Source organism: Cervus elaphus, chromosome 2, assembly GCF_910594005.1.
Source record: "Cervus elaphus chromosome 2, mCerEla1.1, whole genome shotgun sequence".
NCBI lineage: Eukaryota > Metazoa > Chordata > Mammalia > Artiodactyla > Cervidae > Cervus > Cervus elaphus.
In genome coordinates, this window is record NC_057816.1 from 8,712,647 (window position 1) to 8,724,981 (window position 12,335).

Sequence of the window (12,335 nt, forward strand, 5' to 3'; positions counted from 1 at the left end):
TCCCACCCACCCCTGGATTCTACACGGGACAGTCAAGTTAGGGATCTGAGAGCTCTCTGTGCCTCTTGAGAGCCCCCATCACCACAGAGGAAGAACACAACCCTATGCAGGTTTGGCTGGTGATGGTGGTTTAGGAGGGAAGGGATTAAGGAATAGGGGGAGTGATCCAAAGTGGGTTATCTCCTGGTTCAGGGAACCTGAAAACCAGGCAAAGGCTCGCTGTAATTAAGCGAAGGAGATGGGGGCTGACCGCGAGGCTGAAAGGTTGGAGGCGGCCTGCCTGCCTTTCTTCCTGTCCTGGGGCGGGGTCGGGGGAGGCATTGGTGCCCCTGCACGTTGGCCACAGCCAGGGCACTCCGGAAAGATGACCTTAGGTCTCAGCTCCTCCCTGGCGCCCCAGAGTGGCCTGTCTCGAACAGAGGTTCACCAAGTGAGTCAGAAGGTATGTGTAAGAGGCGCTCCTGACCCCATCTGGAGGGCAGGGGTGAGGGGAGGGGCTGAGGCGCCCATCTGACAAGGCCTGCCCCCACCCCGTGCCAGCACCAGCCTCCCAGCCGCAGCTTCTGGCCCACACCCAGGACCCCCTCTCAGCTCTCCTGCTTCTCAGGGTCGCTCTAGGGGGCTGGACAGATTGCTAGCAAATCCCTCCCCCCAATGATGGCCCAGACAGAACTCTCTTCATAAAAAAAAATAATTTATTGTCAACAAAGGAGATATATACAACAGGAAAAGAGGTGAACAGGAGAGTGAGTGACCGGTGGGCCACCTGTGAGGATGGAGCGGGAAGAGGTAATGGAGGCCTCCTGCTCTGGGGGCCTGCGCAGGGGGGAGGGGAGGCGTCCCCCGAGGTAGTGGGGCTCAGTTCACGACCACCTCCTGTGTAAGGCACTGTGCCGAGGGAGAATGGGGGGGGCTGAGAGGGCGGGAGGAGGTCAGGGGGACAGTAGAGGTCGGGGTCAGCAAAAGGATCGGGTGGGTGTTCTCCACAGGCCCAATGCCCTACCGCACGACAGCCACGGGCAGTCCCCCGCCTCGCCCCCAGGAGACGTTTTCCCAGCGCCCCAAGTCATGGCAGATGCTACCCACCTTCCTCTCCTCCATCCTGCTTTGGCACCTGGTTCTACTCAGGCGGCCGAGCTGGGGGGCTCTGTGTGATGAGCCCAAGGGGGACACTGCCTCCTCCCTCCCTCCCTCCCACCCCAGGAAAGCAAGAACCTACAGGCCACTCCCCGCCTCTGGCTGCGCCCCCACAGTGCTGCTGGGTTCCGACAGCACCGCGGGCCAGTCTGGGGCGTCACCTGCTCCCACTCCCTTGGCGCCCTGGGGGTGCTTGGACCAGTCTTGCAGGAGGCTGACTGCTGGGGGCTCCTCTAGTCGCACACGGATGACCTGGAGATCCAGCGTCCCGCGAAGCCCCGGAGGGGGAGCTGGGCAGGGGTGAGGGCAGAGAGCAGAGTCAGGGCCCTCCAGACCATCCGGCTGAGGGATGTTCCTGGAAGGTCTCTAAACCACACCCCCCTTTCCAGGCCTTCCATTCCACAGCTCTGGACTTGCAGTCAGAGGGGAAGCCCAGGGACAGTGGGAGGCCTCGCTCCTGGTTCACCCGAGGACCAGCGCTGACCACGGGGGCATCCCGTCTCCGGGGGCCCTCTGCAGCCTCCCTCCTGTGTGTACTCCACACAGGGATGCTTGGTGCTCTCCTCCGCCCCCCTCACCTCTCTGTCTTCAGCCGACTCTTTCACCTAAAACTCACTGGGCATCCTAGCCTGATGGGCTCTGCCCTGCGTGGGCAGAGGTGGTGGGATGGAGAACACCCCAAAGGAAAGAGAAACAGGGCTCTGCCCTGGTGAATATGAAGGGTGGAGGAGGGAGCACTTCACGGAGGCTCCTGGGGTTAACATCCAGCTCTGCTTTGCAACCCTGACCAGGCTCTTTACCTCCCGAGTCAGTACTGACCATGCAGGGGTCACGTGTCCACATGATCAGCATGAAGCTACTCACAACAGGCGAAATCGGATCTCAAGATGGGAACGTGGACTGCTGACAACCCCGTCAGGAAGCAACCCCACCCAGCGCACTGCATAAGCAGGTCCAAAAGTTACACCAAAAAGCAAAACCAGAAAACGTAACACAGTGACTGCAACTGTTGTGGTGTCTGTGTTACTTGTGGTTTTGGCCTTTACTGTTTCCAGAGACTTAGTGATTTGGCAGGGAAAATGGGTACAATCTTGCTGTACCGTTTGCTGGGATGTAAAATGACTCAATGGCTGCCACTGGGTTGTGCAACTGAACAAACTGCTTTGTATTCACATGAGCTGGTTTGTCTTCCTGACACACTCTTCACTCCTTGAGGACATGTGGGGCCCACTCACGGGGCTCCTTCATTCAACAGTAACTTACTGGGCAACCACACTGTGCCCCAGCTAGTCTAGCTGCTGGGGGTTCCCCAGGACACGGGGCAGACTAAGTGGCCTTCCTGGAATTTACGTTCCAGCAGTGAGAGCCAATCAACAGGACAAACAAATCAAAAACACAATGTGATACACATGGATAGAAGCAAAGTGAAAAAGCACACCAGAGTAGGGGACAGGAGGGTTTCACAGAGGTGACCTGGAGGTGACCCGTGAGCAAAGGTGTACAGAAGTGAGGAGTCCGCACTGTCTAGCTGGGGAACAGCATTCCTGGGGGAGGAAGAGGACATGTGGATGCCCTGGTGAGCGGGGAAGGTGAGGACCACCAGGCCCCTGAGGACTCTGACTTTTCTCTGGAATGTGACAGTGACGGCACTGGGGGGCTCTGAGCAGCAGTGCTAGGATCCCACTTGTGTTTTCAACGGCGGCTCTGGCTGCTGCAGACTGACCCAGTGGGCAATGATCAGAAGCCAGGAGACAGGCTGTTAAGGAACCTTGGATGAAGGCAGCAGCAGCAGAGATAGTGACAGGGTTTGTGTGTGTTTCAAACCTGAGCATCCTGGAGGTGGGGCTAACAGGATTTGCTGACAGACTGAAGTGGGGTCTGAGAGAGATAGATGACGACTCTGAGGCTTTGGTCCAAGCAAGCTGAAGAACGTGGTAGCCAGCTTCCCAGGGAAGTGAAGCACGGGGAGGGGGGCGGTAAAGAGGCTGGGGTTCCATTCAGAAACGCTGTCAGAAACATCGAGTTTGGGGGATCTTTTATACAACCAACCAGACACATCAACTACGCAAGAGAGGCTGGAACTGAAGGGACAGGCCCAAGACAGAAGGGAAGGTGGAACCATGACAAGCTTCGAGTCTGGGATCACCCAGGGCGTGGGTACAGATCCTGACTCATGGTTGGGTCATTCATTCATTTGCCAAATACACAGACAGCACCCATTCTGGGCTGGGCACTGGGGACATTACTGTGAATGAAAAAGGCAAACTTCCAGACCCAAGGAAGCATAATACTCTAGAAACAGGAAGTAAAACCACCATATGATCCAACTTTGAGAGCTGGAAGTGAACAGGCAAGAGAGGCAGGGGCAACCCCCTCACGGTGCAACCAGAGAGGCCAAGGGCAGCACGAGCCTCCAGGAAGGAGGGCGGGACAGGCTCCTTGTTTCTGCCGGATCAGGAAAGACAGGGACTGACCACCGGGTCTGACTTTATGGACGTCAGTGGCAATCTTGCCAAAAAAGACATGTAGGTGGTAAGCATGAGTTTGAATCTAGTGGCTTCCAAAAGACAGACTGGAGATGGTAGAGAAAAGTTCTCCAGCTTTGCTGAAAAGGTTTGGGGACAAATGTGACAGAGGCTATGATAGATGAGGGTTAAGAAGGGAGAAATAACATCTCTATGTAAGCTGATGGGGAAGACCTGAAGGAAAGAAGAGCTCGTGGTCCAACAGAGGAGACTTGATCCCTGACCCTCGCGGCAGGCTGGGTGCTGCACTGGCGATACACACACAGGCTGCCCGAGGCTCAGTTTCCTTTTCTGTAAAACGGGGGCTCAGCACCCCAAGCCCAGAACCGCCCCCACTTGCCTCCTGGCCCAGCCCAAATCCCTCTGCTCCCCCAGCTTCAGCCCCCTTCTCTTCCTCCACACTTGTGCAAATGTGAGCACCTTCTCCAGGGGGTGGCTGGGACCCATCTCTCGTTTTTCACTAAGGCTCATCTCTGAGTAGACTCTGGAAATGTCACCACCAGAGTGACAAGTGAAAGCAGTTGCCATCCACTCATCTGTCAGTAAATCTTTTCCAAGGGCTTTCTTTGTGCATGCCCTGTTCCAGGTGCAGAGCATACAGCAGTGAACAAAGCCTGCCACTCATGAAGCTCACACACACTCACACACACACACCCTGTCTTCTCCTTGGTCCAGTCTCTCACACACACATTCTTCTCCTTGGTCCAGTCACTCACACACACACACACACACACACACACTCTTCTCCTTGGTCCAGTCTCTCTCACACACACCCACCCACACCCCCTGTCTTTTCCTTGGTCCAGTCTCTCTCTCTCACACACACACACTCTTCTCCTTGGTCCAGTCACTCTCACACACACACACACACACTTTCTTCTCCTTGGTCCAGTCACTCTCTCACACACACACACACACACACACACACACTTTCTTCTCCTTGGTACACACACTCTCTTTCTTCTCCTTGGTACATACACACACACTCTTCTCCTTGGTCCAGTCACACACACATACACCATGTCTTCTCCTTGGTCCAGTCTCTCTCTCTCACACACACACACACACACACACTTTCTTCTCCTTGGCCCAGACACACACACACACACACCTTGGTCCAGACACACACACACCTTGGTCCAGACACCCCCCCCCCCCCTTCCCCGTCTTCTTGGTCCAGTCTCTCTCTCACACACACACACACACATTCTTCTCCTTGGTCCAGTTGGGAACATACTGGTCTAGCCGAGGTATTCTAAGCCAGGTCTCCAGGTCTTATTCTAATTAAACACCAGGAAGGCTTTTCTCCATTACTTGCCAGTGGGCCCTCAGGGCTCACCGCCTCTCCTGGCCTGGACGCCCTCCTCCTCCAAGGCCCCAGAACGTCCAGCAAGCCTCCCCTGACGGCTTTACACACATGGCCACCAGCTCAGCTGACCACAGTGACTTCCTGCCGATTCCCAACTTCTAAATCCTTGATTTTTAATTTTCTTTTTTAAAATGGTAGGATCTCTAGTCCACCAAGACCTTTGGAGAACTTCAAAAAAATTAAACAACTCAAAGTAGAACATTCTGGTTGAAGCCTCACAGGTTTCTGAGAAATCTGAGCTTTGGGTCCTTAAAACCCAGAACCGGTCTGTGGTCACTAGTCTGGAGCCCGTGCCGTGCTCAGAACCACCGTGGGCATCCTACTCGTCTGTATGTGCTGGCGTGGGCCCCTCAGAAGACTGGGCGTTTCCTGGGGCCAAAGCTGGGCCACTTGGGTCATTTCTCAGGGCTTCCTGGGTCAGGCTGCAAGCACACGTACCGCTGTGTCTCTCGCCATCTCCTGCGCTTTCTGGACTGTCTGGAACCTCTACAGGTCCCTGCCGCTGCCAGAACATGGCGCAGCGCCTCCCTCCCTTTCAAATCATTCGGACAGCTGAACCCCGAAGTCTCAGGCTCTGCCCACTCACCCCAAACGAACCTGAGACCTCAAGGATGCTCTTCTCAGCTACTGGTCACTCCAGACAGGTGGAGTTTGGGCACAGGGTACCCCAAGGCTCGAAATGAAGCCCCCGCCTTCTAGAATGAAACCAGAAGACCCACCAGCCAGTGGGAAAGGTCAGCTATGTACAGCAGGGGTCCGCTGATGATACGAGGGGGACCAGGAAACACGTAAGTCTAGGCACAGTGCAGTCCTGGGGAGGCAGGACTGCAAGGTGACTCAAGCTGAAACCTGAGACAGTTAAAACCTCACACGGGTGAGGCCGGCCTTCAGACTGGAAAAAGCAGAGCCCCTTTGGGTAAAAAATAAATACACAGGAGTATATGGGCACCTACTTGCACACAGAGCTTTGTGAGAGGTTGGACGGATATAAGCCAAATTTCTGACAGTGGTCAGTGAGTGACGTGGGCTGAAGGGAAGTGAAGCTTTCTCTTTATGCAAAAGGCACACCTCCCTTTTGGGAGCCCTGCTCCGGGGAGCCTCCCACACCCGTTGTGCCATCTTTCTCAGGGCTCCAACTCCACATGCCCGCTTCGGGCAGGCCGGGATGAGGTACTGTGTGTGCCACATTCACTCCTTCAAGAACCACTTTCTGCACCCGAGATGCTGCGAGCAGGGCCTGGCCTGGCGAGATGGAGAGAGAAGAACCAGGCTCAGCCGGTGCCCCGCTGGAACACACCAGTGTCAGCTCAATTCTGCTACTGCCGCATTAGGTGACTGTCCTAGCAAGAGTACCAGTCCCCCAGGGATGTCCACGTCCTAACCCCCAGGGCTGTGAATATGATACGTTCATGGTGGGGAGAATTAAGGCTACAGAAGGAACTGACGTTGTTAATCAACCAACTTTAAAATTAAATGGAGCCTTGGATGATCCAGGCGGGCTCAGGGTAACCACAAAGGTTCTTAAAGGGGAAAGAGGAGGTCGAAGGGCCAGAACCAAAGATGGTATCCCAAGAAAGCCTGGCAACGGCTGGCTCTGAAGATGGAAGGCGAGCACAAGCTGAGGAATAGAAGCAGCCGCGAGAGGCTGGAAGAGGCAAGACTCCCTCTTTAGGAGCCAGAAAAGAACTGGCCCTGCCGACACCCTGCCTATGGCCCACTGACACCTCCCGTACCAGGCCTCTGGCCTCCTGGATTAAAAGGCAGTGTATCTGTGCTGTTGTCAGTCACTGAGTTTGTGGCAATCTGTTAGAGCAGCCATAGGAAGGGAATACACGGACGTGGAAAAGGAACCACTGCTCCGAGACTCAGCCTGTCCATTCGGAAAAAGACACTTTTATAAGCGCCAAATGAGCTGTGTTATAAAATTTTCTTAAAATCAGAGAACATGATATAAACACAAGCGCTCACTGCTATTACCAGACACACCCTGAGCCAAGGGTCTGTGGCGCGTTGACCCCGTCTCCTGTTATCAGTCCCATTTAGGCCCCTGGGTGGGCATCTCAGGCTCTAGCTGGAATCAGACGTGAGTGTGGTGACGGCTGTCGGGCTTTGGGGAACACCGGCCTAACTCAACCTAATGACCAGGATGCTCCTAAGGAGCGTGCCCAAACCTCAGCTCTCGGGCCGGTTGCCTGCCCTCAGCCCAGCCACCCGGGGACGTGGCCTCCCCAACCCTGCGCACCTGCCGCCCCTGCTCAGGCGCTCACCTGGGGAGGGGCTTTCCGGCTGGAGGAGGCCTCCTTCGGCCCCTCTCCCCTCTTTGGGCAAGTCTCTGCGGTCTGAGGCCCTGAGCTGGGTGTGGGAGAAGAGCTGGAGGGCGAAGCCGGCCGGGAAGCTGCCATCCGTGAAGTGCCGGACCTCAGCGGGAGCAGCGAAGGTCTCCGTGGGCGAGTCTGGCGAGGGGGGGTCTGAAGGAATGACGGGATCAAACTGTGGGCCTCGGCTGAGGTGCACGTGACCCCTGCCACCCCTCCCTGACCCCTCCAGCCCCAGCTTCCCCCCGGAGCCCACACGCTCCTTCACCTGGGTCAGGGTCTGGGTCTAGGTCCAGGGTTTTGGTCATAGGCCTGCCTCTTTTCTTCCTGACCGGCTCTTCCCCAGAGGGCTCCTTGCATCTCTGACCACGGGGCTTCTTACTTACTGGCTCTGGGACAGGGGTCACTGCAAAAGATAAGACCTTTTTAAGAGGTCTGACTCCCGCAATCTCGGAGCTGCAGGGTACCTGCCGAGCAGCCTGTCTCCACCCAGCTCACGGGGCTCATGATACCCTCACCCCAACTTGGCCTCACTGGCTCTGGGATGACTGACCGGGAAGTTCCAGAGGGCGAAGTCCCCTGGGCCGGGTCCTCCTCGGGAGGGATGGGTTGTCCTCGGAGTCGAGGAGAACGACGATCTCTGCTGGCATCCTGGCAGGGTCTGGGTCGGAGTCCTGGCCTGAGTCTGAAGCGGGCAGATGCCAGTGATCAATCACAAACTCCAACTCTCCCCTCCGCCCCCACCCCTGCCCCCACTACCTGAGTGGTGTGGGGACGTCTGCTCCGCTCGAAAGTCTTGCACAAGGGCCGCCCCCTCGCTCCAGGCCTCTAGGATGTTGCTCTTCTCGGAAGGGCTCAGGTCCAGGGTGTGAGGATGCTGCTCCAGGATGTGGGCGCGCGCCGTGTCTGCTGAGGGGGCCTGGATCTCGGCCCCACAGACCATGCACAGCGCCCGCCCGCTGCCTCCCGGGCTGCTCCCCACCAGAAACTCCTGCTCCCAAGACACCTGCTGCTTGGGCTCCTCAGAGCCATCACTGCCCGCCTCCAGCAGGCTGGGCCTGGGCGGTGGGGTCTTTTCCTGCTGGGCCACTAAGGAGGAGAGGAGGGGGAAGGTGTCATCAGTAGAGGTGCCCACACCAGCAAGAGAGAACAGGGTTCCCCAAGCTTGGTGGCATGTGCAAGGAAGGACCTTTCCCACCTAGTGTCTCTTTTCTCCCCGCTCTGGAGCCCACAAGACACTAGCCACAATAAACACAGCCGACATGCCACCACATCCGGCTAGCCCAATCCAGTCTCTGACCACAGGTCCAACAGGTTTTTCTAAAGACTGTATTCCAGCATGGCCCGGTCTGGGCACACCTGTTCAGACCACCCCGTCAGTCTGGCAAACTCCTTGACTTCTTTCATGGTCCTATTCAAATCCTTGGCCCTGTGAAGCCTTTCCAACCACCCACCCCTGGCAGTTGACTGTATCCACATCTGACTTCTGACAGTGCGCACTTCCTCAAAGACAAGAACAGCAAACTTTGTCATCTTGTTCTCCTGCAGGGCCTGGCATGCAAGGGAGGAGATGCTCGATGAGCTCTGGGTCAGCAAAGGGCATCCAGGCCTGGTCCTCCACTCGTTGGGGCCCCATCAAGAGGCCTCCCCCCAAAGCCTTGGCAGCAGTGACCTTGTCCACCCCCAAGGGTGGACCCAGCACCGTTCTCTCTGCGCATGGGATCTTAAGATTTGACAGGGTGGGAACCGTTCTCAGCTTAGCAAAGGATGCAGGCTCAGATTCTTGTGAGTCTGGCAGCTCAGAGCTTTTAATCCTTTGTGGGTGTACCTCTCTCCCATCTGAGAGGATGGGGCAAAATACAAACATGGGAGGTTCTAATACCTGGGGACTTCCTGGAAGAGGTGGCATTTGAAACAGGTCTGAGAACTGGCTTGGTCTCAGAAGGTTTAGCTCCAAGGCTGGGCAGTACCTCTCCCCCAGGTGACGGGGGCTGCAGTTCTTTCCCACCACTCCTCCAGAATAGCTTTGTCAAGGTCACCACTGCTACACCCAGCGGTCAGTGCTTCAACTTCATCCCCTGGCAGATCACTTCTTCCATCTTGATTTTTGTCACCTGGTTTCCAGGGCATCACCTTCTGTTGGTTCTTCTCTTACTTCACTGGGGCTCTTTTTCGGGCACCCGTGCCAGTTCCTTCTCTAGGAGAGAACTGTCTCCTCACCAAGGCCTCTCTGCCGTCCCTGAGACAACGGCCAGCAGCCCCACCTGAGTGTCCTGTTCCCCTCACTTCATTTCCTCCAGAGCCCACAAGGCTGCCTGACGAAACACGTGCTTTCCTTGTTCCCTTTGTCTCCTCACTTTGCCGCAGGTCCGTGACAGCATGGGTTTTTTGATCCTTCGCACCTGTATCTCCAGCAACTGGTCCAGTGCCTGGCATGCCGTGGCATTCAGCAATGTCTGGTAAGGATCGACTCAGTCTCCAAACTGGAACCCCTGGAGCATTCCACGGCTCAGTCCTAGGACCCCTTCTCTATCCACCTCCTTCCTCTGGTGGTCTTGCTCCCAAGCCTGCCTGCTGACAACTCCCATGTCTACACCTCTAGCCAGCCACTCTCAGGAAATTTAGATTCACGTGTCTTATTTCTCATTGGACCTCTGTACTTCAATGTGCATCTCAAACTTGTCTTGTTCAAACTGTAACCTCCTACAGGCCTGCCCCTCAGTCTTCCTGTCTCAGCAAATGGGAAGTCCATCCTTCCAGTCACTCAAGCCAAAAACCTTGAATTTGTGTTTTTCTTACCCCCCTGAACCAAACCTTTCAAGAAGCTTGTTTCAGGATCTTTCCAATTGTTGTTCTCTCTGCCTAAAATGCCTTACCTCCAATTATCTACAGGGTTCCCTTCCTCACTTCCTTTGGTCTGTGTTCGAAATTCACCGTATTAAGAAGACTTTCCTGACCACTTGATACTCCAAATAAACCATTCTCACTCTTATCTTGATTCAGTGTTCTCTGAACTACTCATCACCATCTGACAAGCTATACATTTATCTATATTCATCTATCTCTGGTCATTAATATATACCCACAAGTTCCAGAAGAGCAGGGTTTCCACTTTGTTTACGCTAGTTAGCATGCCCAGCCTAAAACAGTGCTTGACATGCAAGTGTGCGTGCTCAACTGTGTCTGACCCTTTGTGACCCCATGGACTGCAGCCTGCCAGGCTCCTCTGTCCATGGGATTTCCCAGGCAAGAATACTGGAGTGGGTTGCCATTTCCTGCTCCAGGGGATCTTCCCAACCCAATGATCAAACCCACATCTCTTGCATCTCCTGTACTGGCAAGCGGGTTCTTCACCACTGCACCACCTGTGAAGCCCTGACATATAAGAGGTGCCCCCAAATACTTGTTGCATGAATCCACTTCTCTGGGGAAGAAGAATGCTATCGCAGTTGTTGAGAGGGTTAACTGAGACAGTCTGGCACTGAGCACTCAATAAATGGTATCAAAGGTAGGGAGAGAACCTCTTCCGGATGGAAAATGCTTTATTTCCCTCATTTTAAAGCCCTCCAAATAGGAAGAGAGGCGGTGGAGGGACACGTCATTATGTTCTGCTTTAGCTAAATGAGAGGCATTGCTCTCAAGCTTTTTGGGTATTGTCCCCACTAAGAGAAGAGGTATCCAGGAATGCAAAGATCTGCATTTTCATGAATAGTATGTCTTCCACGAAGGTGGCCCTTTGTTTTCTTAGGGCCCTCAACATCCTGAGGGCTGAAGGAGGAAGGGAAAGTGAGTGCTTACACATTGCTCTTCAAATCCCCTCTCGAGGCCCATCTCCCTCTAGAGTGGCCGAGGGCGCCTGTAGCAAACATTTCTTTTCCAAAACTGGGTGCCGTAAGCAACCCCTTTCACCACTCTAGCGCCAGAATCTGACACCTGTGGCTTATGCGTGTGCAAGGCCTGGGGATGGTGGCGGGGAAGTGCAGGAAAGCTTTAGGCTTGGAGGGCCCTTAAAACCCACCTCTCGGCGGGCTACACCGGCGCCTGCCTCCACCCACCGAGTCGCTCCGAACCCTGAGGGGAAGGGCCCCTGCCTCCGGCCTGGAGGCCTTGACGCCCCTCGGCCTAGAACACAGCCTGGCCCCTCGGCCTGCCTCTGCCTCCTCGGGCGGAGTACCCGCCAGCGTCACCTCGAAGCCGTCGTGCTGGGCCCGGGCGAGGGGGCGCTCGGGCACCGGAACATCCGGAGCGCGCCGGGCGTGGATCGAAGGCTCCAGACCCCGGGCAGGGGCGGGGGAGGGGGAGTTCGGGGAAGCCTGAGATTCCAAACCCTGATGTGGGGGTGGAGCAAAAGCGCGCCAGGGCCTCAGACTCTGGGAGGAAGGGGGCGCCCGGGCCTCAGGCTGGAGTCGGGTGGAGGCGGTTGGGCACCAGACTGGAGGTGGGGGAGGGGTACCCGGACCCCCGACTGAGGAGGGGACGCCGAGCCCGGACCGTGACGCGGAAGCGGGATCCCCTCCCCTCCTCACCTCTGAGCATCGGCTCGGGCCGCGGAATTACGGCCACCACCATGGCCTCCTCGTCATCCTCCCCTTCCTCGCATTTGAGCGTCACCTCGAAGCAGTCGAGCGCGGCGCCCTCAGCCTTCAGGGCCATGGCGCGGCCGGGGGGGTGGGGCGGGGTGGGATCTTGGTGACCGGACGCCGAGGACGGGCGCGCAGGCCTGGGCGCCGAGGGCGGCTGCCACTTCGCGCCCCGTGCAGCCCCCTCCCCGCCGCCCGCCGCTCGCCGGCCCGGCCTGCGGACGGGCGCGTCTGGGCCTCCCCGAGACCTACACCGTCGGGACCCCGGGGTGGGGGGGGGGAGGGCTCAATCCGGGGCCCCAGCCCCCCGCCGCTCCCTTTTATGGAGGCTCATTGTCGGCGCCCGCCCGGCCGGCCCGCCGCGGGCCCGCCCCCTACTCCGCGCGGCCAATCGCGTGTGGCCCCGCCC

The 12,335-nt window shown here is 56.7% G+C and overlaps 1 protein-coding gene across 2 annotated transcripts; it reads right to left on the minus strand.

The window, feature by feature from the left end:
- Positions 1 to 677: 677 nt before the first annotated feature.
- On the minus strand, positions 678 to 12,265 carry SPINDOC (spindlin interactor and repressor of chromatin binding). 2 transcript variants are annotated; one of them, XM_043870865.1, is made up of 6 exons: positions 11,873 to 12,259; positions 8,106 to 8,435; positions 7,900 to 8,031; positions 7,615 to 7,752; positions 7,299 to 7,499; positions 678 to 1,427 (listed from the first exon to the last, which is right to left on the minus strand). In XM_043870865.1, the coding sequence occupies exons 1-6, from the start codon at positions 11,997 to 11,999 to the stop codon at positions 1,216 to 1,218; spliced, it is 1,140 nt and encodes a 379-aa protein (XP_043726800.1). In that variant the 5' UTR covers positions 12,000 to 12,259; the 3' UTR covers positions 678 to 1,215. The 2 variants fall into 2 exon arrangements, with proteins under 2 accessions (XP_043726800.1, XP_043726809.1); XM_043870874.1 differs by lacking the exon at positions 678 to 1,427 and adding an exon at positions 4,823 to 6,273 and having other exon boundaries at positions 11,873 to 12,265.
- Positions 12,266 to 12,335: the final 70 nt, after the last annotated feature.

Excerpts from the sequence above, each read along its gene's own strand:
- SPINDOC (XM_043870865.1), bottom strand. The coding sequence starts at position 11,999 with ATGGCCCTGAAGGCTGAGGGCGCCGCGCTCGACTGCTTCGAGGTGACG. Across the intron at positions 8,436-11,872 it reads GCCCGAGCCGATGCTCAGAG|TGGCCCAGCAGGAAAAGACC; the intron begins GTGAGGAGGGGA and ends TCTCCTCCTTAG. Across the intron at positions 7,500-7,614 it reads AGACCCAGACCCTGACCCAG|ACCCCCCCTCGCCAGACTCG; the intron begins GTGAAGGAGCGT and ends TCATTCCTTCAG.